At 52.8% G+C, this 25604-nt stretch overlaps 10 protein-coding genes across 10 annotated transcripts; 6 read left to right on the top strand and 4 right to left on the bottom strand.

Moving 5' to 3' along the window:
* Nucleotides 1-23: 23 nt before the first annotated feature.
* On the top strand, nucleotides 24-2117 carry TRIVIDRAFT_40391 (uncharacterized protein; the record flags this gene model as incomplete). The annotated part of the gene is made up of 4 exons (XM_014095338.1): nucleotides 24-263; nucleotides 374-577; nucleotides 640-721; nucleotides 790-2117. 4 exons carry the CDS (start codon nucleotides 24-26, stop codon nucleotides 2115-2117), a joined length of 1854 nt encoding a protein of 617 aa, XP_013950813.1.
* Nucleotides 2118-3208: 1091 nt separating this feature from the next.
* Nucleotides 3209-4149, top strand: TRIVIDRAFT_92434 (uncharacterized protein; the record flags this gene model as incomplete). The annotated part of the gene is made up of 1 exon (XM_014095617.1): nucleotides 3209-4149. The coding sequence occupies one exon, from the start codon at nucleotides 3483-3485 to the stop codon at nucleotides 3888-3890; it is 408 nt and encodes a 135-aa protein (XP_013951092.1).
* A 60-nt stretch (nucleotides 4150-4209) lies between these two features.
* On the bottom strand, nucleotides 4210-5611 carry TRIVIDRAFT_217031 (uncharacterized protein; the record flags this gene model as incomplete). Its single annotated transcript, XM_014095337.1, has 1 exon — nucleotides 4210-5611. The coding sequence occupies one exon, from the start codon at nucleotides 5482-5484 to the stop codon at nucleotides 4462-4464; it is 1023 nt and encodes a 340-aa protein (XP_013950812.1).
* Nucleotides 5612-6736: 1125 nt separating this feature from the next.
* On the top strand, nucleotides 6737-7767 carry TRIVIDRAFT_80320 (uncharacterized protein; the record flags this gene model as incomplete). The annotated part of the gene is made up of 3 exons (XM_014095336.1): nucleotides 6737-6864; nucleotides 6984-7152; nucleotides 7228-7767. The coding sequence occupies 3 exons, from the start codon at nucleotides 6822-6824 to the stop codon at nucleotides 7676-7678; spliced, it is 663 nt and encodes a 220-aa protein (XP_013950811.1).
* Nucleotides 7768-8253: 486 nt separating this feature from the next.
* Nucleotides 8254-11703, bottom strand: TRIVIDRAFT_80321 (uncharacterized protein; the record flags this gene model as incomplete). The annotated part of the gene is made up of 7 exons (XM_014095335.1): nucleotides 8254-8874; nucleotides 8948-10982; nucleotides 11059-11195; nucleotides 11265-11370; nucleotides 11454-11492; nucleotides 11565-11587; nucleotides 11681-11703. The coding sequence occupies 7 exons, from the start codon at nucleotides 11701-11703 to the stop codon at nucleotides 8775-8777; spliced, it is 2463 nt and encodes an 820-aa protein (XP_013950810.1).
* Nucleotides 11704-14430: 2727 nt separating this feature from the next.
* TRIVIDRAFT_19040 (uncharacterized protein) lies at nucleotides 14431-15056 on the bottom strand (the record flags this gene model as incomplete). The annotated part of the gene is made up of 2 exons (XM_014095334.2): nucleotides 14431-14689; nucleotides 14800-15056. Coding segments are annotated over 2 exons (516 nt in total), but the record flags the coding sequence as incomplete, so codon positions are not given.
* Nucleotides 15057-16068: 1012 nt separating this feature from the next.
* On the top strand, nucleotides 16069-16807 carry TRIVIDRAFT_40841 (uncharacterized protein; the record flags this gene model as incomplete). The annotated part of the gene is made up of 2 exons (XM_014095333.1): nucleotides 16069-16433; nucleotides 16534-16807. The coding sequence occupies 2 exons, from the start codon at nucleotides 16069-16071 to the stop codon at nucleotides 16805-16807; spliced, it is 639 nt and encodes a 212-aa protein (XP_013950808.1).
* Nucleotides 16777-18247, bottom strand: TRIVIDRAFT_87933 (uncharacterized protein; the record flags this gene model as incomplete). The annotated part of the gene is made up of 1 exon (XM_014095332.1): nucleotides 16777-18247. One exon carries the CDS (start codon nucleotides 17966-17968, stop codon nucleotides 17234-17236), a length of 735 nt encoding a protein of 244 aa, XP_013950807.1.
* Nucleotides 18248-19082: 835 nt separating this feature from the next.
* TRIVIDRAFT_80324 (uncharacterized protein) lies at nucleotides 19083-23002 on the top strand (the record flags this gene model as incomplete). Its single annotated transcript, XM_014095331.1, has 4 exons — nucleotides 19083-19166; nucleotides 19222-19401; nucleotides 19497-22469; nucleotides 22528-23002. 4 exons carry the CDS (start codon nucleotides 19083-19085, stop codon nucleotides 22684-22686), a joined length of 3396 nt encoding a protein of 1131 aa, XP_013950806.1.
* Nucleotides 23003-23519: 517 nt separating this feature from the next.
* On the top strand, nucleotides 23520-25255 carry TRIVIDRAFT_125164 (uncharacterized protein; the record flags this gene model as incomplete). The annotated part of the gene is made up of 3 exons (XM_014095330.1): nucleotides 23520-23783; nucleotides 23873-24481; nucleotides 24539-25255. Coding segments are annotated over 3 exons (1590 nt in total), but the record flags the coding sequence as incomplete, so codon positions are not given.
* Nucleotides 25256-25604: the final 349 nt, after the last annotated feature.

Below are 25604 nucleotides of genomic sequence, written 5' to 3'. Positions count from 1 at the left end.
CCCACCACGACAAGCCCCCGACAATGTCGGCCCAAGTCCCCGACCAGGCGGCTCTGTCCCCAAGCCATGATACCAAATCCGCCTCACCTACAGATGCTTCGTCCACCACGAGCCCCAATGGCAGCACCAGCAACAATGGCAGCAGCGCCTCGTCCAACGCGCAGGTGTCGCCGTCGCTTGGTGACGCCATAGATGCGCCCCGGCAGCTCGTCTGCCGCTGGAACCAGTGCGGCCAGAAGTTCACCAACGCCGAGACGCTCTATGTAAGTGATGACGGATGGGTACCTGCCTTTACCTGCCTTGGCAGCAGCAGACATCAAGATGGTCCAGATCAAACTTGCTTGTGCGTGGTTACTAACCGAGTCTCGTGCAGGAACACATCTGTGAGCGTCATGTTGGCCGCAAGAGCACAAACAACCTGAGCCTCACCTGCCAATGGAACTCTTGTCGCACCACCACCGTCAAGCGTGATCACATCACTTCTCACATCCGTGTTCACGTCCCTCTGAAGCCTCACAAATGCGAGTTCTGCGGCAAATCCTTCAAGCGACCTCAGGACTTGAAGAAGCACGTCAAGGTACTTATCCCTTCTGCTGATGCTCTTCGAGATTTGTATAGTTGGCTTACCCCGTCTTATAGACCCATGCCGATGACTCGGTTCTCTCCCGGCCTGGCCAGGATTCGCAACCCGGCATGAACTACAGACCACAAGCTCCCAAACGTGAGTAATCTGCTGCTTTACTTCACTGCCTCGACTTTTTTCGCCGCCACTAACCCGGTTACCTTTAGCCCCTAGCTATTATGACCACAATGGACAGATGCGAAGCCCGGTCACCGGCTTCCCTCAACCTCATGCTGGCGGCTATTATGCTCCTCAGCCCTCGACCAACTATGGTCTCTACTTCAACCAGCAGCATGTCAATCCGGCACCCCGCACTGAGCACATTGGCTACTCTGCGAGCTATGACCGCAAGCGCACTCAAGCTCATGAGATGGTTGACGATTTCTTTGGCAGCGCCAAGCGCCGCCAGATCGACCCGACTTCTTATGCTCAGATCGGACGCTCCCTGCTCCCTCTTCACAATGCTCTTGCTATGCCCAGCGGGCCCATGGCCGCCACTGAATCTTACTTTCCCCAACCGGCCGGCCATGCTGTAGGCCACGGTGTGGTCCACGCTGCGCCTGCGCCAGCGCCTACTCAGAATCCCTTGGCCCAGCAGTACTATCTGCCTATGCCGAATGCGAGGACGCAGAAAGACCTGATTCAGCTCGACCAGATGCTGGGGCAAATGCAAGATACTGTGTACGAGACCGCTCCGCAAATCACCGCCGGAATGCACCCCCATGACAGCCAATTCGCCGGATACCGCAGCACCCCGTCGCCCACCACGCTTCACCGCGGCCCAGGCGCCATTCACGTCGCCCCCGATGGCTACCACCAGCCCGTCTCGGCAGCAAGCATGGCATCACCGCTGACGGCCATCTCATCTACCGGTACCCCTGCAGTGACACCTCCATCCAGCGCCTTGTCATATACCTCTGGCCATTCCCCAAGCCCCTCAGCCTCTTCGGGATTTTCACCACAGTCCCGCCATAGCTCGACTGCCTCGTCCATCATGTATCCCAGCCTGCCCACTAGCTTGCCAGCCGTGAGCCAGGGATTCGGGCAGTCGACTACAGCAACTCTGGGCCCCAGCTTTGACGCCGGTGAGCGCCGCCGCTACTCGGGCGGCATGCTCCAGAGGGCCCGCGGTGCACCGCCACGATCTGTCGAGGAGCCCAGCGGCGCAGTCACGCCCAAGGCAAGCGAATCCACTCCACCGATTGGATCTCCATCCTCAGAATCATCCGATGTCAGTGATGCCACCCGCGAGCGGGAGGAACAGTACGACCGATGGGTAGATAACATGCGGGTGATTGAGGCCCTTCGTGAATACGTCCAAGGACGTCTTAAGCGTGGTGAATTTGAGCAAGAGTACCCTAGTGTCAACAGAATCCGCAAGGATGTTGATGCCATGGACCTTGAAGGCAAGTCCAGGAGCCCGCTTGCCAACGAGCGCCCCATGTCCAAGGAGAGCAACCCGCTGTACCCCGTCCTGCCTGTTCCTGGTACCTAAATCATTTATCCGGGTCATGATGTTTGTTGTATGAGGTGGCTTACTTTTCTTTTTCTTCTTTTCTTCTCTTTTAAGCTACCATGTTGGTGAAATTTGACGGATCAAAATGACGCACTGAGACGTTCATGGCATTTGGCGTATGTGGCATTAGGTTTATTCTCTATTTATTCCCAATATGTACGATTCAGACAGGCGGGAGGGATTTTTTTTATATACTGGTGTAGGGAACAAATTTGAAGAGAATGGAGTGAAGTGAATATTAGACATTCGATGGTGCTGATAACATGCAAGGTGAAGTCTGCGTAATACATCTACCAGCCCAGTTGCTTTGGAACCATAGGTAGGCACTTTGCTACCTAGGACCTACAAAGGGCAACGAAATCTTTGGGTATACTGTATTCATTCTGCATTGAGAGCATCTCTGCCAACTCTAAATTTAGAAGCATGGCGACTCAATCAACTCACGGGAACAAGCAGCAGTACAAGAAGGCGAGTCTCGTCATTTCCTAAACACTGTGCAACAACCACGGAGTGCATTGACGCAAAAAGCAACGCCCGAGAACAACACCGGCCCTTGGTGACGTCGATAGCAATGGCATGACGGCATTAACAAGATCAGCAGAGGCCGAGAGAAGTGCTTGGAGGCCCCCCCAAGTCTCCTTTTGGACAAACAGGCGAGAATGATGGTGATGTTGTCCAGGTCTGGTGCATATTATGTAAGAGTGGTCTCATGCGAAGGAGACGCCATGCAGTGAATCACGGAGCGGTACATCTAAATTTGGGGCTGGAATGCGGCTGGGGAGTCGAGTCGCACAGAGATGGAAGAGAGAGAGGCTGTGTGTAGGTGAAGTGAGGAAGAAGGCCAAGAGAAGGAAGAAGGAGAGAGGAGAAAGGAGCAAAAGGGCCGGGTGTTTTAGGAATGAGGATCTGGAATTGGGAAGGAGCACGAGGCAACGAGCGGGTTGTGCTTCGTCGGATATCCATTCACGTCAATAGACACAGATTGCATTTGCCTTCCCATTATTCTTATTTAAAAGCCCTCTCAAGTCCGGTGGAAAGTCGCTTCCCACTTACCTAGGTAACTAGTCTAGATCTCTTCATTTTCGGTCTTCCCCGGTCATCTCGTATGCAAAACTCATTTGTTTGCGTCCCTACGCCTGCCCAAAACTGATCACAGCATTTCAGCCCGAGACAAAGAGTGTTGGTGCCCCTACCCGACTTTGATTCTGAGACATTTGGCCTCCCTGCAGGTACTGACGGTGAGAATAAAAGCCGACGAGCCGCCGTTTGCACAAACGAAACAAGCAGTTCAAAAAACCAAGCAAACAATTGATAACCAAGGAGAGAAAAAAAAAAGAAGACATCATGAAGACGCTTTCGTTTGCCGCCGTCTCGGTGCTGGTGCTGGGTGCTTCGGCCCTCGTGCCGCCGGCCCACCCCCCGGCCGACTCAGGGTGTTGCTGCTGCGACATCTCCAAGAACAGAATCGACTGCGACAGGTCGATCCCGGCGTCGGATTGCTTCTGCGCCCAGGTCGTCTGCCCCGCCGGCGCGCCAACCTTTTGGCACGGAACGCCGACGCCGACGTCGCGATCCACTCATCCGCCTCCCACGCCGCTGCCGGTTTACAAGCAGTGCTGCTGCTGTGATCCCAGCATCAGTAAGATTGTGTGCTCGCTGAGGCCCGCAGAGGACTGCTTCTGCTTGGCTGTGGCGTGTCCGCCTGATGCAAAGACAATCTTTGTCAAGGAAACTCCCGCTCCGACCTCTTAGGGGTATTCGTTGTCGAGCAGACTTGCCTGAATCTTGGACTGGGGGCAGGGACAGGGATAGGGGTAGGGGGGGGATGAGAAAACACAAGGAAGGGCTGCTTTGATGGCTAATGCATAACTGGCAGAAAATTGGCGATTTATTGATTGGTAGCTTCTGAGCTGGCTGGAACTTGAAAAGGGGCATACCGGCTGGGCTACTTGACAGTATTTATACCGAGTTTCTATTCAATAATACACGGAAGTATTTATAAACTACCTATCATTGCTCTTTAAAAGCACACCACGGCCATGGCTACATCTGACATCTGAGAGAATGTTGTAGAGATGAATTTGCTTTTTTTGCATTGATCAAAAAGCCTATATCGAATTTTACATATTAACTCCTTATATAATTATTTCCAGCAGTTGCCTTGGTGCTGCCTCTAATACCTTGTAGACATGTACTTTTTAGTTGGCACGTGTATGGTATGGCCAACCTTATTGTATTGCTCTTCTCCCTTTTTCTACTCTCCGACTCTCCTCCCCTCCACATTCCGACTCCCAACGCCAACAGCACCAGCACCAGCATCTCACTACATGATCAAGACATTCCTGAACCGTGGCTTGCCGGCTTCCAGGCTATCAATTGCCTTCTTGATGTCACGGAATGGGTACCGCTCAATCATGCACTTGACCCCGTGCGTCATGGCAAACTGAATTGCCTCCTCGCTATCCAGCGCATGACCACTCGCCCAGCCTTGCACGCTGGCGCCTTTCATAATCAGCGTCACAGTGTTGACATCGATGGAGCCCACCGGGGCCAAGCTCAGGATCTTGCCATTGGGAGCGAGGCCATCAGCCAGGGCGCCGACGACTTTGGGGTTGGGCGCCGTTTGCACGATGATGGAAGCACCGCCCAGCTTGGTCAGCTCGGCAGCTCCATCGGTCTTCCCCGTGTCGATGTAGTGGTGTGCGCCCAACTGCTTGGCAAACGTCTCCTTGTCGCCGCCGTGGGACAGCACTGCCACCTCGTAGCCCATCTTGCTGGCATATTGAATGGCCAGGTGGCCTAGCCCGCCAAGACCCTGGATGGCTACGAGACGGCCCTGCTCGACTCTCTGTTTGCGGATGCCGTTGAAGACAGTGACACCGGCGCACAGCAGCGGTGCCGCCTCGGCAGGATCAATTTCCGTGGGGATGCGGACTACGGCCTCAGCTCGCAACAGGACATATTCAGCGAAGCCACCATCCTGCGAGACGCCGTTGATGGCCTCGTTCTTACAATACTGGAACTCGCCACGCTGACACTCCCGGCACACGCCGTCGTGCCCTCCGTGCCACGGCCCGCCCACGCGCTGGCCCACAGTGAGATTCTTCACGTCGGAGCCGAGCTCGACAATTTCTCCAACGATTTCGTGGCCCGGCGTACGGGGGAAGACGTTGCCAAAGTTACCCTTTGCAACTTCCATGTCGGACCAGCACACGCCGCAGGCGATGACCTTGACGAGGACCTGGCTGGCTGAGGGGTGCTTCAGGGGGACATCTTGGAGCTCGATGGGTGAATTTGGCCCGGTGAGGACAAGGGCCTTGTAGGTTTTGGGGAGAGAAGACGTCATTTCGACTGTTGGGTGTTGGCCAACAAGTATTGTATATACTTTGTCTTTAAGCTTTGAGGGCAAAGTGCTGACAGGCGTTGTTTTGAGTGATAGGCAGCTCAAGCTTGAGAGTTTGGAAGTGCCTGAATCACAACTCTCAGGGCACAAACTTAAAAGGGGGCATGGAAGCTGTTGGGAATTTATAGCTTTTCCATGTTCCTTTCTGCCAGAATTGCTCAGCTACAAAAGGTAGCTGGTGGTGCCATTGACTAATGCCAAAGCTGCCCTCCTACCTCTTTTACCACGGCACCGGCATCTAACAAGCCGAAACAAACGCTTCAGGTTTGCATATCCAATTTATCAAAAGTTAAAATGCCCATCTCATCCGGGCGAGCTGCTAGACGGAACGGGAAAAAGATCAAGAGCTAGTGCGCCGGCTGAAGTCAGTGTGACTTCACCAGCCCAGCGGGGGAGGTTGGCTGCTCTGCAGAAAAAGCTGGACAGCGGAGGAGCTCGGGAATAGGAGAGGGGGCAAAATGGAAATCTTCCTTATCTTCTATCTGTGCGCGTTGATGATGCAGGGAGCATTAGGATGATGCAATCGGGAGGGATTGGTGCCTTTTGGCCGTTGTGTTTGGTGTATTAACGATTATTTGAATAGTGGTTATGGTATTGATTACAAGGTGACATTCTTGTCTCTTACCCCCGGAGATCCTAACTTGCTTCTGCTAGGAGCCAACTTGTTCCGAATCTGGTGACATTTGGCACCAATGTGGTGACAGTGTTCATTTTTCTACTTTTGTTATTTTACTTGTGGTGTATGCCCGCATTGGACAACAATGTCGACTGAGTTGCTCTCCTCAGTTTGCCATCTCGGGAACAGAAGTAGCTCAGCAGCAATGCTCAACCTACTACCTACCCAGCTACCTTATCCATCGTTGCGGCTGTGGCTACAGATATACAAGTAACAAGCCTACCACTAATGACTACTAGACTACCAAGGTATTTCCTCTCTTTTCATTTCTCTATCTTATCACGCACCTCCAAAATCAAGAAATCAAGAAAAGCTCCAGGGTAGCCACCCCCCCATAGCAACATCTATAACAGCGGGGGCGAAATCACCCACGGCTAATCCTCGCACCTCCCATCCCGCCCCAGCCAATCAGCGCCCTCGCAATTCCGGCATCACGGGGCAAAGAGGCGAATCAATCAATCAACCTGTCTATCCTCCCCAACCTCAGCCTCAACCTCGCCCAGCTTCTCCCCCAAGCCGCGGCTCTTCAATCGCCCGCCTCCCATCTCCCTCCAGGCCGCAGTTGAAGCTATTCGCAGCTCCTGTCCTCCCCCTCACAGCAGCAATGTTGCCGGCAACGCGATCCGCGGCCTCAATGGCCCTCCGAGGTGCGTCAAATTTTCCAAAGCCAAAAGAACAAACACCCTAGCTCGTGGAGGCAAGACCAGAAACGAGACAATACAGAGCAATGGAATATAGCTAATGCAAATATCCCCGCCCCCTTCAGTCAAACCCGCCTCTGCGCTGATTCCCTTCCGAGCCGCTGCCGCCTTCACAACAACTTCTCGACAAGATGCCACCTCGCTGACCCCCCACTCCCCGAGCTTCGGCAAGGTTCGCAAGGAAGTTCCCCTCCCCAGCGAGGAGGGCACCAAGGGCGTCATGCAATATGCGCTGTACGTTTGTCTTCTATGATCCCCCATCCAATCTGCTAAAGCAACAATTCTAACGCGGGAGATCGCACTCACCAGCACCACGCTCGACATCGTCGCCAACTGGGCCCGTCAATCCTCGCTCTGGCCCATGACCTTCGGTCTCGCCTGCTGCGCCGTCGAAATGATGCACCTCTCGACCCCGCGATACGATCAGGACCGCCTCGGTATCATCTTCCGTGCCTCCCCCCGTCAGTCCGACGTCATGATCGTCGCCGGCACCCTGACCAACAAGATGGCCCCGGCCCTGCGCCAGGTCTACGACCAGATGCCCGAGCCCCGATGGGTCATCTCCATGGGCAGCTGCGCCAACGGCGGCGGCTACTACCACTACAGCTACAGCGTCGTCCGTGGCTGCGACCGCATCGTCCCCGTCGACATTTACGTCCCTGGATGCCCGCCCACCAGCGAGGCTCTCATGTACGGCATCTTCCAGCTGCAGAGGAAGATGCGCAACACCAAGATTACGCGAATGTGGTACAGGCGGTAAAGGAAGAGCGAAGGGAAAGAAGGAACCAGAGGAAGAGAAGAGAGACGGCCAACGTTGGGTGAGAATGTCATGGTGGTTTCACGAACCGGAGATGCTTTGAGGAAGTTGAAGGGGGAATAAAGGCCCCCCCCCCCCCCCCCCCCCCCCCCCTTCACCCCTTCTTGGAGGAAAGACCAAAGTTGGGATTCGAATGAGATTCAATTGGGAATCCAAAGAAAAGAAAAAAGGAAGGAAAAAAAATTCAAGAGTCAGCATGACGAAGGAAAGCCATGTCACATCTTGACTCGACGTCTCATAATTTTTTTTATATTTGACCTGTTTTATTTGTCGTCAAAAGTGTACATACACTCGCTGGGTTGTGGGACGTTAGACGTGTAGAGTATCTGGCCAAAATACTGTACCAATTCTAAAGGCTATACGCGATCCAAAAGGGCTAGTGGCTATGTGAAACCAAGATCAATTCTCGCCGTCTTAGATAAAGAAAAGCGTCACTGTTCCCCAATCTTGTCTGTAAGCATATTCAGCTCCAACTGATACGCCTCAAGTCCATCCATATCAAGATGTAAAAGAGAAAACGAGAGAAAAAAAAAAAATAAAGCCTAATTCCATTCAATGCTTGCCTTTACTATATATATATCGTAATACCTCCCAACTATTAATAAATACCGGCGCTCCAATCATTCCGCAACATCAAAAACAAATAAGCCCATGCAACAAGGCACATTGTTCATCGACATACGAGCCCAAACACCCTGGCCCATAGACGCTAGCCCACCTCTTCTCATCTAACATCATGGGCCGTCTTTTGATCGATCTCGCTTCTTCTCTTCCGCTCATGTCAATGACAGCGCTGCATTTCATTCCATCCCGTCTCGTCTGATAACAATAGATCCCACCAGCGCCAAACCAAGTATACCAAAGTCTGTCTGCTGACTCTTCAACCAAAGCATATGTACCCAAAGAAAACCGAAATACTACCAATGAGGGGATGTGAAGGGATCTGTGCTCAAAAAGCAATACTGCTACACAGCACTGTACAAGGCCGTGGCTTTGGAGGGCCCATGATTTGGGCACACCGTAACACCAAACCTCTTGTCTATTCTTGACCAAAGCCCATGGTCTCCTCAACGGCAATAGTAAGTTTCTGTTGTAGTGTCTCCAATGTCTTGTATGCGGGTAGATCAATTCGGTTGAAGCTGTGTTGATATTGTTAGCTTTTTTGCTACTTCTGCTTTATGGAGATATATAGGGGAGAAAAAAAAAACTTACCAAGTATGCGCCTTGGGCAGATTGGACAAGTCACCAGCCTTTTCGATAGTGAATCTCCTGGGGCCATCACTGCCCTGAAGATCCTTGAATCCGTTGACTGGGATTCTGGAGGTACCCGTGGTGAACTGCAGCAGACGCGATTTCTGCTCGCCATCCCAGGACCGCACGGTTGCCCAAAAGTTTTGGATAACCTCATCCGACTCAGTGTACCCTCGGTAATCTGTGTGCTTCTTCCAGTCATCGACGTCAATCTCAGCAATGCCGCCAATGAGAAGTTCGAGCTCACGCTCGTCAAAAACGTTGATGAGATCCTGAGGGATCAGCTCTTGGAAGCCTTCCTTGAAAGCTTGGAATTGCTCGGCAATGCGCTTCTCGATGCGCCATTTGACCATGAGCTCCACATACTCCTTCTTGTTCTCGTTCGTCACCTCAATGTCACGACCGCCAGGGATCAGATCCTCCGTCGTCAAAACTCCGAAACGCTCGTCTTCTGTGGAGAACGTTTGCTCAAGGATTCCTCCCGAAATGTCGTTATCCAACATCCACTGCAGTGAACGATGGAAGTCCGCATCCACACCCTCCATATCTGCCAGAGTAACACCCTTGCCAAGAATCATCTTGTACAAAGCACCGATGAAGAAGGCGTCCAAGAATCTTCGGTGGAAGATGGCCATACCAACCACACGTCCGATGAATTTGAAGTAGTTGAGATGTTCAGGGTTGATGCCAGAGTGAGGGTTGATTTGGAGGGTATAATTGTCGTGCGCTGAGTATTCGAATAAACAATAGAAGGGGTTGAACATTTCGTGTGAAAGGAGGAAGAAGAACTCTCGGGACAGACCACCGTAATCCAGACCGTCTTCGCCGTCAAACTTGATCATGAGGCGCTTCTTCAGGTCCGTAGCAGACTGGCGGGTGATTTCGGCGAATGAATCCTCAAAAATATGTGATCGTCGGACCTTGATGTGGCACTGCCCGCTGAGGATTCGCATGGCAGGCTGAGATCGGAAGTAAATGAGCTTTCGTCTAAAGTCTCGCTTATATTGGGGCACATTCTGATCCAACGAAGAGGGAAGGCGTGGATCATCCCAAGTAGTCGTCTTGGTATTGTGGTCCACAAAGTAGACTCTGGCAGTATTTGTGAGACGCATCTCCCAGCCGCTAGGCAGAGGGCCGAGCTGAGATACGGGTTGCTGTTGAATCTGGCCGTTGGTGTTGTTCTGGCCGTACATACGAATGAACTGCTGCCGGCGAGGGTCGACCCACGTCGTGGTCCGGGTGTTGTGGTCGACAAAGTAAGGTCGCCCTTCGGGAGTCCAGCGTTGTTCCCAGCCTGGGGGAAGCTCGCCGGAGCCGGGCTGGGTAGCACCTGTATGCATCATGGCCGTGTGGCTGCTGTTGGCGGCGGCATTGCCAGCGGCGGCACCGCTAGGGCTGCCTGCGCCAGAGCCTTGCTGTTGTTGCTGGAGAGTGGGTGAACTGGTGCCGGTTCTATCCTCGGGAAGGGTTCGGTTTTGGTGTCTCTGGCGTTCAACTTGAGTGACAGCCTCTCGTTCGTTTCGGGTTTCCGCGGCGGTCCCGGCAGCTGTCGGGCGATTCCAGCTAGTGGTACGAGTGTTATGGTCGACATAATACGTACGGCCGAGGTTATCCTCCCTACGTTCCCAGCCGGCCGGCAAACGACCTTGGGAGTCCTCGAACGGGCTTAGCTGACTATTGGGGCGGGATTGAGAGCCATTGACGCTCGCAGAGGCAGGTGCGGCACTGACACTGGCGGGATGGTGGGAGGAGAGGCTGGGTTGAGAAACAAGCGCGTTGCCATTGGGGCCTGACATGGCAGAACTCGGACGGTCACCGGCCGGAGCGGACAGGGTTGACAGGTTAGAGGCGCTGGGTGCACCAAGTGTAGGTCGACTGGATGACGCTTGACCTGCGCGAATGGGGGTGCTAAGGTTGCAGGATAGGTTGAGGATGAGCTTGCCGTGGACGACGAGGTTATCAGTCGACTTCTTGAGGTCTCTTGTAATCATTTGATCTGGAGAGTACTAAGCGTTAGCGAGCTGCTAGCAGGCTACGAGAAAATAAAGGGGGAAGGGAGGCCTGAGACATACCGTCGGCCTCGGGTCCGACTTCTGGAATCAAGTCGCCGATTCGGATATTGATAACGCCAAGGAAACCCTGGTCCTTCTTTTTGAACTTCTTTTGATCGAAAACCTGGACGGCCAGGATGCTCCCCTCGTCAACCCGGCTACACAAATATCAACATTTAGCTCATCAATGGCGCATGATGGATGCGGAAGGAGGATATTGGTCGTACAAATCAAAGCTCTCGTTCCAATACGGGTTGAGCGTCTTCTTGCTCACAGTTGTGGTCTTGGTCTGCTCTCCATTGATGGTCGCTACAGCAAAAGGATCGGGGAAGCCTGGGATTGTTAGCGAGAGGCAGACTGGTGAAGAAGGGAAAAAGAAGAGCGCGTAGCAACAAGAAGGAGGGGAGGCCACATACGAAAGACATCTCGCTTGTACAATCCATCGGCAGCGATAACTATGATGATGCATCCACGTTAATAAAGCTGGGGTCTCTTAGGCGGGAGTAGGCTTTGTAGCAAAGACGCACTTGTAATCCGAAGATTGGGTCTACTGTAAGACATGCGTGTTAGTCGACAACTCCATCGAGAAAGGCTGTAGGGCCTGTTATAAAAGGAAAACAGCGGCCGTGAATATGAATCTTACCCAGAATCGTTTCGACTCGCCATCTTGACGGGATCTCGGTCGTGTTCGCAGCGCTCCAGGCACGGCAGCACCAGCCTTCCGACAAGGCACAGCAATCAGGGCAATGCGGCCAAGTTGACGGCAGCAGTCCTCGATGGCGCAGTTTAAGGAGAAGGACGACGCTGCAAGTGACGACGATGCGAACTGGACTGAACTGAGCAAAAGTTGGGGCTGTGCAGCAGGCCAGGCTCCCCGCTCTATGGCTGGGTGGCGGGCGATAAGGAGCACGTGACGCGATCTCGTGCCCAGCAATCAGGGCAGCGAAGAGAGGCAGACGCGAGGGGCTGGAATCTCACTGCAGCAGCGATGGCAGGGCAATGGGCGGGATGGGATAGCTGATGATGGAGGAGATGGAATCCAGTCGAGTCGGGATTGCAAAGGCGGGCTGACAAGTGGAATCCCCTCTCAGCGTTACGGGGCTGTTGCGGCCAGAGTGGGGAGCCCAAGAGGCGGCCTCCTTTGGTCTCCTTTAGGCTTGCCGCTCCGCTGTGAGAATGGCTTTTGTGAATGAATGGGCGGTTTTTACACTGTAAGGTACACTTGACACTTGATACTTTACAGCATCTAGGTATTTATTCTGGAGAAAAAAAATCGTTCTCCATACTAGGTACTGGTCTATTCCATTTATATGTTATTTGGCGCTCCGGCAAGATTGATAAGCGCCGTCTGTCCGAAAGCAGCTACAGCACAAGCACAACTACAACTCGATGTTTTGGGTACATTACCCAGAACCACACGCCTTCTAGTCCTCGACACGGCCAGTCGGCACAGAACAGCCACAGAAAGCTTGCTGCTGCTAGTCGTGCTCTGTGCCATCCATGATTTGATTGGATGTCGCCCGGATGTACTACTGGCAACACGACAGTGCTGATGCTCTGCCTGCTCTGCCTTCTCCGGGCTGGTAGAGGTACCTCGCAGTGACCAGCGACGGCAATGCAGCAAGCACGGGAGCATGACCCCGGCACGACAAACACGCCCTGACAAACTCCAAGGCGCCCGACTGATTTGCATGTTTGCGCGTGGGAGCACGACATGGCAGGCAATTCCGCTGGCACTGCCTCTATTCAGGGTGGAGTGCCTTGTATCCTCCATCCTCCATCCATGGATGCTTTGGTACTTGTACCTACCTAGCACGGTAGTACCAACACTGCTTGTACCGCCCAAACCAACCTGTCAATGGAACCTCTCAAGGTGCTCGGATTAGTACATGCTGCTCGGCCCTTGTGGAACTTGACGAGACATACTGGTACACAGCCAGCCTTGACTAATGCTGTCAAATCGATTTTACTGGGGCATCGTCGTTTGAGAGAAGCCCTCATGGCTACAAATGATGACCAATGTTTACAGAAGGTACAAACGCCTAGGGCGCAGTTTGCCATCGAGGCAATGTCCCTACTCAGGTCTGCTGTAAGTAGCGGGTACGGAGCAAGCACCGCTTTACGGAGCAAATCCCCTCCATATTACTCAGACTCTGTACGTGTATTACTCTGTACTTTGTACCACCAACGGCCTCTCGTACTGTACTATTATTGGCATCAATCCTCAATCTGGAGACGGTGTGCTGGTGACCTCCATCATCCAATCCAAAGCCACATCGGTCCCCCCCCCAGTTTCCGGGTAGCACAGCAGAGAGATAGGTAACTAACATGGGTTGGCTGACACAAGCTCCCAACTAGATCATGATGGCGAGAAAAGGAATCGGAAGTGTGCCAAAAGGGATTAAGCGAAAGAAGGAAAAAAGACGAAAGAGAAAAAAATGGACTCAATGCTGTAGGCTGAACGGCAGAATCCATCAGCCACCTGGCCACAAAATGAGGCCATCTCGCTGGTGTGGCCGGCCGGCTTCTGCGCGGAGCTGTATCATGAAAAGATAAAAACGCCACCTGTGAAGCCGTGCCGCTTGGTTTGTCATCCTTTGCTCCAGTCTCACAGGATTTACCGTGACTCTGTCGAGATGACACTGCTAAGGTATGGATCTGCCCTGGAGTCTTTGTCTATGATGCGAGAATCGGGCAACGTCGTCAATAATAGGGCGGAAGTTGATACAGGAGGGGTACTGTCCCCTGCATCTGTGCTTTGTAAGAGACGCCCTAGAGGGCATGGTTTTTCGACCAAGTTTGAATCATCACAAATCACTATTGTATAGGATAACCTCGCAACAGGCATCGTCTAGATGTGATGCGCCTTAGCTGTGCGCCCTAGTTGTGCGCGAATCGTTCCAAAGCCAACGAGCAGAGAAAATCAAATTTACTTCCTCATCTAACCTCCTGATTAGCATCTGGCGTTAATACCAAGGCCTAAAACTCCAGATCCTTTCCCTTGTCGAATTTCTGATACTATACACGCAATCTCGTCGCCCATATCTGATCCTGTCTTTCTCAACTTGGACCCAGCTACTGAATGACACACAACTCTCCCATCAAAGTAAAGCAAACCCGGCGTCATCCCCTCCATTTTCTGGTTGTAGCCCCCTCCCAACCCTTCTCCTCAATTATGCCAACCTAGATGCTGGATATCTTTCGTCATCTGCGTAGAGAAAAGAAGGAAAAAAAAAGGAATCCGCCATGACTCTCCAAAAAAATCAAAGAAAAGCAAGCAACCGTTTAGTCGCGAGAAATGATGAACCTCCCCTCAGACCCAGTACCTAAAAGACTATCACACAATCCATTACTCTGGGCAGGTCGTGTGCTTGGAGAAACACTTCCTTGCTCCTAGTAAGGGGCGTAGCCTCGTCCACGGCCCCGGTAACCGCCACGGTAGCCGCCGCCGCGAGGGAATCCTCCGCCACCACGCCCATGGAAAGCGCCTCGGCCACCGCCGCGAAAGCCTCCTCTTCCACGACCGCGGCTCATGCCAGGAATATTGGTGCGCTTGGGAGTGACCTTGATGTTGCGTCCCTTGAAGACGCTCTCGTTCAGGACCAGGGCTTGGGCCACCAAGCTAGGTTCGGTAAACTCGACATAGGCGTAGCTAAAAGAGGGAAAGGGGCACCATTGTCAGTTTGGAAAATCCTCAACAATAGGAGAGAGAAAGATGGTAGAAGCCAGCTGAGATGGGGTTCGTGAAGATGCCATGCTTACCCCTTGGGCTGCCCGGTGAACTTGTCTAGAAGAATAGTGACTCGGTTGATGGAGCCGCAGCTCTGGAAATGCGCCTGGACCTCCTCGGGGGAGGCCGAGTAATCGACGTTGCCCACAAAGATGCTGCGCGCATCCACAGACTCCTTGTCGTCGGCGAGATCGGCAGACTGTTGCTCCAATGTCGCCTGCATTTCGCGGAGCTTCTTGGCCTCCTCCTCCATCTCTGCAACTCGGCGCTTCATCGCCTGAATCTCCTCCTAGCGGGCGGCGTGTCAGATCCATCATGTAACAGCTCTCGTGTCGAGCGCGCGTCAAACAAAACCCACCTCTTCACTGGCCGCAGTCTCGTGCTCCGGCTCACGCTCCCCCTCGGGGATACCCTCAGGCTTGTCTGCGTCCGACATTGTGCTTGACCGAATGAATCGACAGAGTCTCTGCTGGGATAACTGAAAGGACGAGAATGATATCAGCGACAGCTGTTCGAATACGACCAATGCGACGAATTGTCTTTTGTTGCAGCAACAAAGAGATGTTGACAGGACGGGAGAAAAAAAAAAGCTAGGATGCGAACACCCCTGTGCAGATTGGGAATAACCTTTGGATGGAGCCTGAAGCGCGACCGCTTTAGGCTTTTCCCGTCGAAAGAGGATTGATCGGAACGCTAAATGCCACTGACCTGGATTAACTGGCTGCAGCGATATCGGACGCGACAGCTCGATTGTCTACGGCGAAAAGGACAGTATGGATCTGGAAGGGCAATCGAGAGGAAGAATTCGAGGTCGAAACAATCGTCACTTGAGCCTCGTGTTGCCGCGACGCAGAGCCGAAGTTTGCCCGCCGTAAGGCTGCTTGCCGTGCGCGGCCCACTGGAGTTACTGCTGGTCCAAGGCCAAGGTACCTGGGCGCTGGGCTTGCTGGGGCCTGGCTTTGTGGGGGAGCAGATTCACTATTATCCACTGGCTAAATGTAAATGGATGGACCTGTGCTGGCTTCACATGGATTGATGCATGGATTGCTGTTGACGAGCATCTTGAGCTCAACCACTCAAATCACTGGCAGCTGACTCCCAATACCTGGCTAGGTAGACTAATGCGTTCCAGCTTCTCTTAACTTGTAGCGCCCATTTTTTTCACTGTGCCAAATCCCAGTCTTGCTCCTAGACTTGCGCTTGCATGCTGTAGCACCGCAGTTGTTTATTTGCGATTCATGTTGTCGAAACAACTGACATTATAGCTCGTCCGTCCACCAACTTCACACAAGCTATCCATCATGGCGGATCGCTCATCCGCCCCTTTGCTTCAACCCTACCATGGCGATGACAGTGACGATTCTGCCGCCTGGAACACGCCCTCGCGACAATCTCCATCTGTATCTCGCCGCTGGCAACGATGGCGCAGGTCAAGCCAGCGCCTCCTCGAGTCCCGCACCAAGCATTTCGTCGTCATGAGTATCGTGGCGCTAGATGTCGCCGCGCTCCTCGCAAATGTCTTCATCCAGCTGATTGCCTGCGAGATGCACCAGAATGATGAGCCCTGGGTGGAGCAGCTGACTGAGAGTCTGGAAATCGCTGGTCTGGTATTCAGCAGCCTCTTTCTCCTTGAACTCGTGGCGTGTTTATTTGCTTTTGGCTTGCGGTAGGTCCAAAAAAATATTTTTGATTGATTTTATTTCATTTATTTATTTATTTATTTTGCATTACTTCTCATCGTCTCTAACGCTTTTGGCACACTGAAGCTTCCTTGCCTCTTGGTTTCATGTCTTTGATGCTACCGTCATTATTGCTAGCTTCATCATAGATGTAACGTCCAGAGGCTTGACTGAGTCCATTGGATCTCTGATTGTCGTGCTTCGACTATGGAGACTGGCCAAGATATCCGAAGAGGTGGTGCTGGGCGCTACAGAGAGAATGGAGGTGCTGGAGCAGCAATTGGAAGATCTCGAGGCCGAGAATAGTAGATTACGAGCCCAGCTGGGCATCGGGTCCCCCAACCATTCAGGCAATGAGTAGAATTGTACGAAAAATGATATAGTTGACATATATTACAGATACAATTAGTCTGTTGCACAATCGATAGCCCCCAAAACAAATTCGTGTGTCCCAACAATTCAGAGCTGATATGTGAGCGCTGATTCACGGTACATGTACCTAGATTACTCCCATTCATTCCTTCTATTCGAGACAGACTCCAGGTATGTATGACAGAATCCTTCAACCATTGACACCGTCGATGCAGTTTCGTTTCCTCCAAAAATAAAAAAACGCCCCTGATATCTATGCTACCTCCCTCCCATGTCCCGCAGTTGCCCTATGTTCCCATCCTATGTATACGAAATATGTGGCGGTGCTATGTCTGTCGTCTCTGAATGACATGGTGATCGCTGGTAGAGAAAAAAAAAAGAGAAAGAAAGAAATGTCGCTCAGAGTGAAGAGCGGTCATGTATGTCGACTGCGTTTGCTTCCGTTGCCCACAGGATCTTTGCCGCCTAAACAGCCCCCAAAGAAGTCGTCAAAGTCCATCCTCCGTTTCGTTCCGGCTCCGCGACCAAGATGTGGTGAGGATCGCGGGCCGCTCCTGGAAGAGCTACCTCCGAATTTGGAACTGAAGGATGCTGGGAAGGCAGGTACCTCCTGCGGTCGTTGGTCTGATAAATCTAAGGTGGCGATATTAGGGTATGATGAATGGAAAGTGAAAGCGTCTTGTGTGGGCACAACAAAGTGAGTTGGTTCTTCGCTCATAGGAGATACATGGACGGCAGCGGGAGGGGAAACGGTTCGTGCTTGGATCTGAACTGGTGTCGAGGTCGATGGTTCGGCGCTGGCTCTGGTAATCTCGGGAGACGTATTCCTTTCGCCCTTGTCGACTTCATCCTCGCTCTCAGCGCTCTGATGTCCCGCATCTCGACCATCAAGCCTTTCCGTGGCCCATCTCCGAATCCTCCAGCCCTCCCCATCGTCCAAGCCAATGTTTTCCTTGTCTAGGAACATGAGCAGATCGTCCAAGCACTCCTGGTATCCATCTGCACGAGCGCGAGCTTCAGCCTTGGCGGAGGTCTTGTAGAGCTTGGTAACGGAGAGTGCCGCGGCCTTGAAAACGTCGAGAAGCTGTTCAGGTGAGTCATACTGCGCCGCCTGCTTCCCAACGGCGCCACGAGCTCTCGACGAGTCCATCTTCGAAGATATTTATTATCGCAAGCGCGTATGTGTGGTGTGGTCTAATTTCGAATTAGGGTGGCGTCAAAGCAAACCAGGAGCTTTGTGTTCCTACCTGAGGACTTGTATGTAGTCTAGCAAGCAGGCTCAGGGAGAGAGATTCCGCAGCCTGGTTCTAGGGGGTCGCACAGCAGAAAACAAAGCCGAGTTCTGGCCAGGGGGCCTCAAATCCGAAGATGAAGCTCTCCAAAAAGGGAAAAGAAAGAGTGAGAGGTCTGGAGATGTCCCCAAATCGGATCAAACGATGGAGGGGAAAGTCCTGGCAATTTAGTTCGGAGCGGCAAACTTCGAGGTCAGCAGGTTCGAAAGGCGGGCGAAGGCGGTAGAACGGCACGTGGGGTTGATGGGTCGATACCCTGGCATTTGACACGTGACTCTGATGTTGGGAGCAAGCTGCTAAACGAGAGGATGGGGAAATGCTTTGGGATATGGATATGGGAGTGATACGAGGTAATATTTTACATTGTGGCACATTAATTTTGTTTATCAAGCTGCGTACGGAGTATACGAGTGCGAGTAGCTGGACAAGACACGTGCACGCAAAGCTGGGTGATTTCAAATGTGCTACATGCACTCCGTGCTCCTTGCAGACCTGGGCTGAGGCAAAATCCCCTGTAAGAGCATGCCGCCCTGCTAATGGACCTCCCGCATCTGCACTTGCAGCGCTGAAAAGCCCCTGACCCGTTGACGTCGTTGGCTATGCCCTCTTGGGCGCCGGACTTTCCTTGTTCCTTTGAGCAAAAAGTGGGGGTCCCAAATCGGCTTTCTTTGGCGGAGAGACAAGGGTGGGACCTGCACAAGCGCTAGGCCTAAAGTCGACAACCTCTGGATGAGCACGTCGAGACTCTTGCCAGGCGCATTTCTAGAAAAAACATCTTCTCCTTTCCGCCAGCAACAGGGAAGTTGATTCACGGCTTCAAGCACCACCCAAAACTTGTCGAGAAGCCTGAGGCCCCTGCTAGATTTACGGAATTCCCCTCGGCCCCTCGCACTTCCGCCAAGCGGCGCATTTGAAGCGCGTTTCGTGCACGCAAGTCGCGTAAAGAGGCTCCCCTCTGAGATTTTAGTCGCAATGGCTCCGCGACCTCGAGCCAACGGCGTGGATACGGACGCGTCCATGTCTGACGCTCCGGAGCATCCTCAAGCCGAGGAAATGGTAAGTCCATCTACTTAATTGCCGTCTTCCGCCGCTCGGTCGATGTTTTAACCAGCTATCCCCCCAGGACGTTGATGAGACTCCCGACTATACCGACTCCGACACCAACCCCAATACCACAGCCAGCAGCGTAGCTGGTGAACCCCTCACAGATGGCAGGAAGCGACGCAGCGAGGCGAATCAATTGCGTCGGAGCATCTTCGGAAAGAAGCATGACCGCCTTGGAGAGTCAAAGGTTTGCTTTCCCAAATTCCCAAGTTATAAGCCGGTGTCTGCTGAAGGTTGCAATCGATATTAACGCTGTGACCCTTTTCTCTCTCCCGCAAATAGGAAGATGATACCATTCGAAGATTCCGTTACCTGCTCGGTCTCACCGATCTTTTCCGGCATTTCATCGAGACGAACCCCGACCCTAAAATCCGTGATATTATGGCCGAGATCGATCATCAAAATGCCGAAGCTGCTCGAGGCAAGAAAGGCGCTGGTAGAAAGGGAGGCGCCACCAGCGATAGACGACGACGAACCGAAGCCGAGGAAGATGCGGAACTCTTGAGCGACGAGAAACATGGTGGATCTGCGGATACCGTCTTTAGAGAGTCACCCTCGTTTGTGCAGGGTACCATGAGGGATTACCAAGTTGCCGGCCTCAACTGGCTGATTTCACTGCACGAGAACGGAATTTCAGGCATCTTGGCCGACGAAATGGGCCTGGGCAAAACTCTACAGACCATCTCCTTTCTGGGCTATCTCCGCCACATCATGGGCATTACTGGCCCGCATCTTGTGACGGTCCCCAAGTCGACCCTCGATAACTGGAAGCGAGAGTTTGCAAAATGGACTCCAGAAGTCAATGTGCTGGTACTCCAAGGTGCAAAGGATGAGCGCCACGAACTCATCAACGAGCGCCTTGTTGACGAGAAGTTTGACGTTTGCATTACGAGCTATGAAATGGTTCTGAGAGAGAAGGCGCACCTCAAGAAATTTGCTTGGGAGTATATTATCATTGACGAGGCACATCGCATCAAAAACGAAGAGTCATCTCTTTCGCAGGTCATCCGACTCTTCAACTCTCGTAACCGACTGCTCATTACAGGTACCCCACTGCAGAACAATTTGCATGAGCTTTGGGCTCTCCTCAACTTCCTCCTGCCCGACGTCTTTGGTGATGCTGATGCATTCGACCAATGGTTTTCGGGACAAGATCAGGATCAAGACAAGGTGGTGCAGCAACTGCATCGAGTTTTGCGCCCATTCTTGCTCCGCCGTGTCAAGAGCGATGTTGAAAAGAGTCTTTTGCCAAAGAAGGAGGTCAATGTGTACCTGGGTATGTCCGAGATGCAGGTCAAATGGTACCAGAAGATCCTCGAAAAAGACATCGATGCCGTCAATGGTGCTGGAGGAAAGCGAGAGTCCAAAACTCGGCTTTTGAACATTGTGATGCAGCTGCGAAAATGCTGCAACCACCCCTATCTCTTTGAGGGTGCTGAGCCGGGCCCACCCTATACAACCGACGAGCATCTGATCTACAATGCTGGCAAGATGAAGGTCCTGGACAAGCTGCTGGGGCGACTTCAGAAGCAGGGCAGCAGAGTCTTGATCTTTTCTCAAATGAGTCGACTGCTCGATATTTTGGAGGATTACTGCGTCTTCCGGCAATATAAGTATTGCCGTATTGATGGTGGCACTGCTCACGAGGACCGAATTGCGGCTATCGACGAGTACAACAAGCCTGGATCAGAAAAGTTTGTCTTCTTGCTCACGACAAGAGCTGGTGGTCTGGGCATCAACCTGACAACGGCCGACATTGTCATTCTCTATGATAGCGACTGGAACCCGCAGGCGGATCTGCAGGCCATGGACCGCGCGCACCGTATCGGACAGACAAAGCAAGTTGTAGTGTACAGATTTGTCACTGACAATGCCATTGAAGAAAAGGTTCTGGAGCGAGCGGCTCAGAAACTACGACTCGACCAGGTCGTCATTCAGCAGGGCCGCGCTCAGGTTGCTGCCAAGGCCGCTGCAAACAAAGATGAGCTCCTGTCCATGATCCAACATGGCGCTGAGAAAGTGTTCCAGTCAAAAGGCTCTACGGACGAAGCGGCAAACAAAGACAAGGAACTGGATGATGAGGATATCGATGAAATCTTGACCCGAGGCGAGTCCCGTACTAAGGAGCTCAATGCCAGGTACGAAAAGCTCGGCATTGAGGATCTTCAGAAATTCACTTCCGAATCTGCATACGAGTGGAATGGAGAAAACTTTGCAAATGCAAAGAAGAATATTGGCATGAACTGGATTAACCCGTCGAAACGAGAGCGCAGGGAACAGAGCTACTCGATGGACAAGTACTTTAGACAGGCCATGTACCCTAACCCCAAGACCGATGCCAAGCCAAAGGCTCCCCGTGCGCCGAAGCAGGTACCAGTTCACGATTACCAGTTTTATCCCCCTAGACTGCAGGATTTGCAGGATAGGGAGACTGCCTTCTATCGCAAGGAGATTGGGTACAAGGTGCCGTTACCAGATGGAGACGATGATAACTTGTCCGAGCGCGAGGCTGAGAGAGCACTCGAGCAGCAGGAGATTGACACCGCAACACCCCTCACAGAGGAAGAGCGAGCTGAAAAGGAAGAGCTTTCGAATCAAGGGTTTGGCCACTGGAACCGCCGTGATTTCCAGCAGTTTGTTAACGGATCTGGAAAATACGGGCGTAACGATTACCAAGGCATTTCCAACGAGATTGACAGCAAGACGACGGCAGAAATCCGGGCTTATGCCAAGGTGTTCTGGCAGCGATACACCGAAATTTCCGACTACCCCAAGTACATTAAAGTGATTGAAGATGGAGAGGAGCGCACCAGGCGCATTGACCATCAAGGCAAGCTTCTTCGCAAGAAGATGCAGCAGTATCGCGTTCCTCTCCAGCAGCTGAAGATCAATTATTCGGTCTCCACCACCAACAAGAAGGTCTACACCGAAGAAGAGGATCGGTTCCTGTTGGTTCTTCTTGACCGCCATGGCATCGACTCTGAGGGTCTCTATGAAAAGATGCGAGACGAGATCCGTGACTCTCCCCTTTTCCGCTTCGACTGGTTTTTCCTGAGTCGCACGCCCATTGAGTTGTCGCGACGATGCAACACGTTGCTCACAACTATCGTGAAGGAGTTTGAGGACGGCGCTGGAACTGGAAAGAGCTCTAACGGGGTCAATGGCAAGTCTAAGCGTGATCTGGAGGAAGAAAATGATGAGGATAGCATCTTGAGCATGGCACCGGCAAAGAAGAAGTCTAAGAATGGCGTCAAGGTATGTCAATGAATCGCAAAAGTAACTTGAAGAGGCTAATGCTAACATATTTCCCTAGAATAAGGCTCTTGACAACGTCAAATCAAAGTCCAGCAAGGCTAGCTCAGCTTCCCCATCAAGAGCTTCCAGCGTCGCTTCCAACGCCAACTCAGTCGCTGGTGGCTCTTCAAAGGGTAAGACGACCAAGACCAAGACCACGGGTAGAAAGAAGAAATGAGTGAGATGAAGAATGCAAAAACAAAGGTTATGGGCAAACAACTCGGGCTCTAGGAAAGGACGCGGGTACGAGTTTTAGAGAGGGGAATAACGTTGCTTTATATGTTGACAAAACTTATGGCGTTTTCATGCTTGGGGGCTTAATGCGGATTGCATCGAGCTTGGTGGTGGAAACTTCTGTCGGTAGGACAGTATCTTGGTCCCGGGCACTGACCGTGTAGTAACGGATCGATGATGCTCTTGCTTCTTGTGTCAAAAGAAAAAAAGATATAGCTTGTTTAGTTGTAAAGTAGTAATGCGATGAAGGAACCCAAATTAGAGAAGCCGTACACATCTTCTCGAATCGTCTACAACCCGACCCGAGTCTCTGAAACACCGGAATCTACCCATGGAAATGACACGAATAACCAGAGAACCGTCCATTTGTTCCCTATCAAAGTTGACTTGGTGCAACTTGACGACACTCATCTCGTACTCGTATATCTGCCGAGGCGGGACTCGATTCCCAAAACCCGGAACAAAGTGGGACCCGATCTCCGATCATCCCATCAAGTACCCGGAGAGCTCCAGACGTGGCACCATCCCGTTTCTGCTTCTACTCGCATGCTCGGCCAGAGCTCGACAATGATCAATTGAGCTGCAAACATGAGCCTTCAGCGCGCGGATGGCGCTGCAACGGCTCTCCTCAGGCTGTCGGCCGCCTGGAGGAGAAGCGCCGCCACAGCGACAACCCGAGCCGGCGCCAGGCGCATCCTGTGCCGCGGCTTGAGCTCAGCTCGCAGCTCGACCGACGATGGCGGTGCGCCTGCGAAGCGGAACAAGGCTGGGAAGCTGCCCGAGAACGCAAACGTGGCTGTACTGGGAGGCGGCCTGACGGGCTTGACGACGGCGTATTACCTGGCCAAGTGGCTGCCGGCAACGACCAAGATTACGCTGCTCGAGGGCAGCGATCGGCTGGGCGGATGGATTAAGACGGATAGGGTCCCCGTCAAGGTTGGCGGTGTTGAGGGAGTGGTGAATTTCGAGCGTGGACCGCGGTCGCTTTCGTCGTTGAATAAGAGCACCTGGCGGTTTGACGACTTGGTGCTCTGGGATCTAGTGCGTCTACAACTTGCCTTGGAGGGGAACGTTTTAAGTGAAGAATGGTGAAGAATGAGAAAGCTAACGAGATTTTGATGTCTCGACAGGCTCTCGACCTAGGTCTCAAGGTTGTCTCGCCTCCTGACCAACCACGATACATCTACTACCCCGACCATCTCGTGCCGATGCCACCGCACACCAGTCTGGCGGCATTCGCCAGCGAGCCCGTCGTTCTCGAGTCTCTATGGGCCGGGTTCGGATACGTGATGCGACGGCTCTTCAGCAAAAAGGACGGAGTGCCCGTCCAAGACCTCTCCATCGCTGACTGGATCTACCACATCACAGGCAGCAAAGCCGTGGCCGAGAACCTGGCCTCGGCCATGGTCCACGGCATCTACGGCGGCGACATCTACACCCTCAGCGCGCGAAGCGTCCTCGACCGGTTCTACTGGGTTCACTACCTGCCGGCCTTGGGGCCCAACGTCCGGCACATGGCCATCTCGGAGCAGACGTTTATGGAGGCCATGGGCCAGGATCCGCAGATCCGGAAGCTTGCGAAGCAGCCGAGGGGGGCGCTTTTGAACTTTGGCGAGATGGGCATGGAGACGTTGCCGATTGCGTTGGGGGATGCCCTCAATGGCCAGGCGAATGTCGAGGTTAAGCTCAATACCAAGGTTACCGATCTTGATTATGACTCGGAGACTGAACTCATCAAGGTACGACCTAACAACTTACATATATACCCTCATTCTCACTAAAACCATGAAATCCAGGTCAAAACCGGCCAAAACTCGTCCGAGAAATACCACAAAGTCATCTCCACCCTGCCCTCCCAGCATCTCGCCCGCATCACGGATGACATCCCCAGCCTCGCCTCCTCGCACACCGTCTCCATCATGACTGTCAACATCTGGTACCCCCAGACAAATCTCAAGCCCCCGGGCTTCGGCTACCTCATTCCCCTCTCCGTGCCCCCTGAGCAGAACCCCGAGCGCGCCCTGGGCGTCTTCTTTGACTCCGACGTCGGCGTCAGGGGCCCCGACGAGCCCGCTGGCACGAAGCTCTTCGTCCTCATGGGTGGTCACTACTACGACAGCAAGAAGGAGCACGGCCCGACAGTCCGCATCCCGTCCGAGGAAGAGGCCATCCAGCAGGCAAAGACGCTGCTCGAGCGCCACCTCGGTATCCCCCAGTCCACGCCCTGCTTCGCCATGGCCCGCCTCGCCAACGAGTGCATCCCGCAGTACAACCGCGGCCACCAGGACACCATGGCCGCCGCCGACCAGGAGCTGCACGACAGCTTCAAGGGCAGGCTCGCCGTCGCGGGGGGTTCGTACACAAAGATTGGCGCCATGGGCGCGCTGCGCAACGGCTATGACATTGCCAACACCGTTGCTAAGGAGGATTGGCTCACCACGGGGCTGGAGCAGCTGGAGTTTCCGACGCAGTTCTGCGGCGTGCCGACGGAGAGGATTCCCGTGAGGAGGTTTTCTAGAAGGTAACGCGGGACAATTACAAACCAAAAAGGGGGGATCTGTACGGATTTCTTCGTCTGTTGTCATTATATAGATGGGGGGAAACGAAGGTGACAAAGTACATATCAAAAATCGGGTTATTTCACCAGCATCACCACTTTATCGCTGTAACATAGACTTGTTATTTGACATATAAATTTCAACAAAACATGGCATTTAGAACCAAAGAAGGATTCCTGCCACGCGTTATGCACATGACATTAATTACCAGACATCTATCTCATAATACATCCCGCTTCCAATCTTCCTCCAACGCTTTAAATCAAGCCCCCCCCTTTCCACCCATTTCTCCATTTGCCATGGC

This window comes from Trichoderma virens (genome assembly GCF_000170995.1).
Source record: "Trichoderma virens Gv29-8 chromosome Unknown TRIVIscaffold_90, whole genome shotgun sequence".
NCBI lineage: Eukaryota > Fungi > Ascomycota > Sordariomycetes > Hypocreales > Hypocreaceae > Trichoderma > Trichoderma virens.
This window is presented reverse-complemented; position numbering and strand designations above follow the sequence as displayed.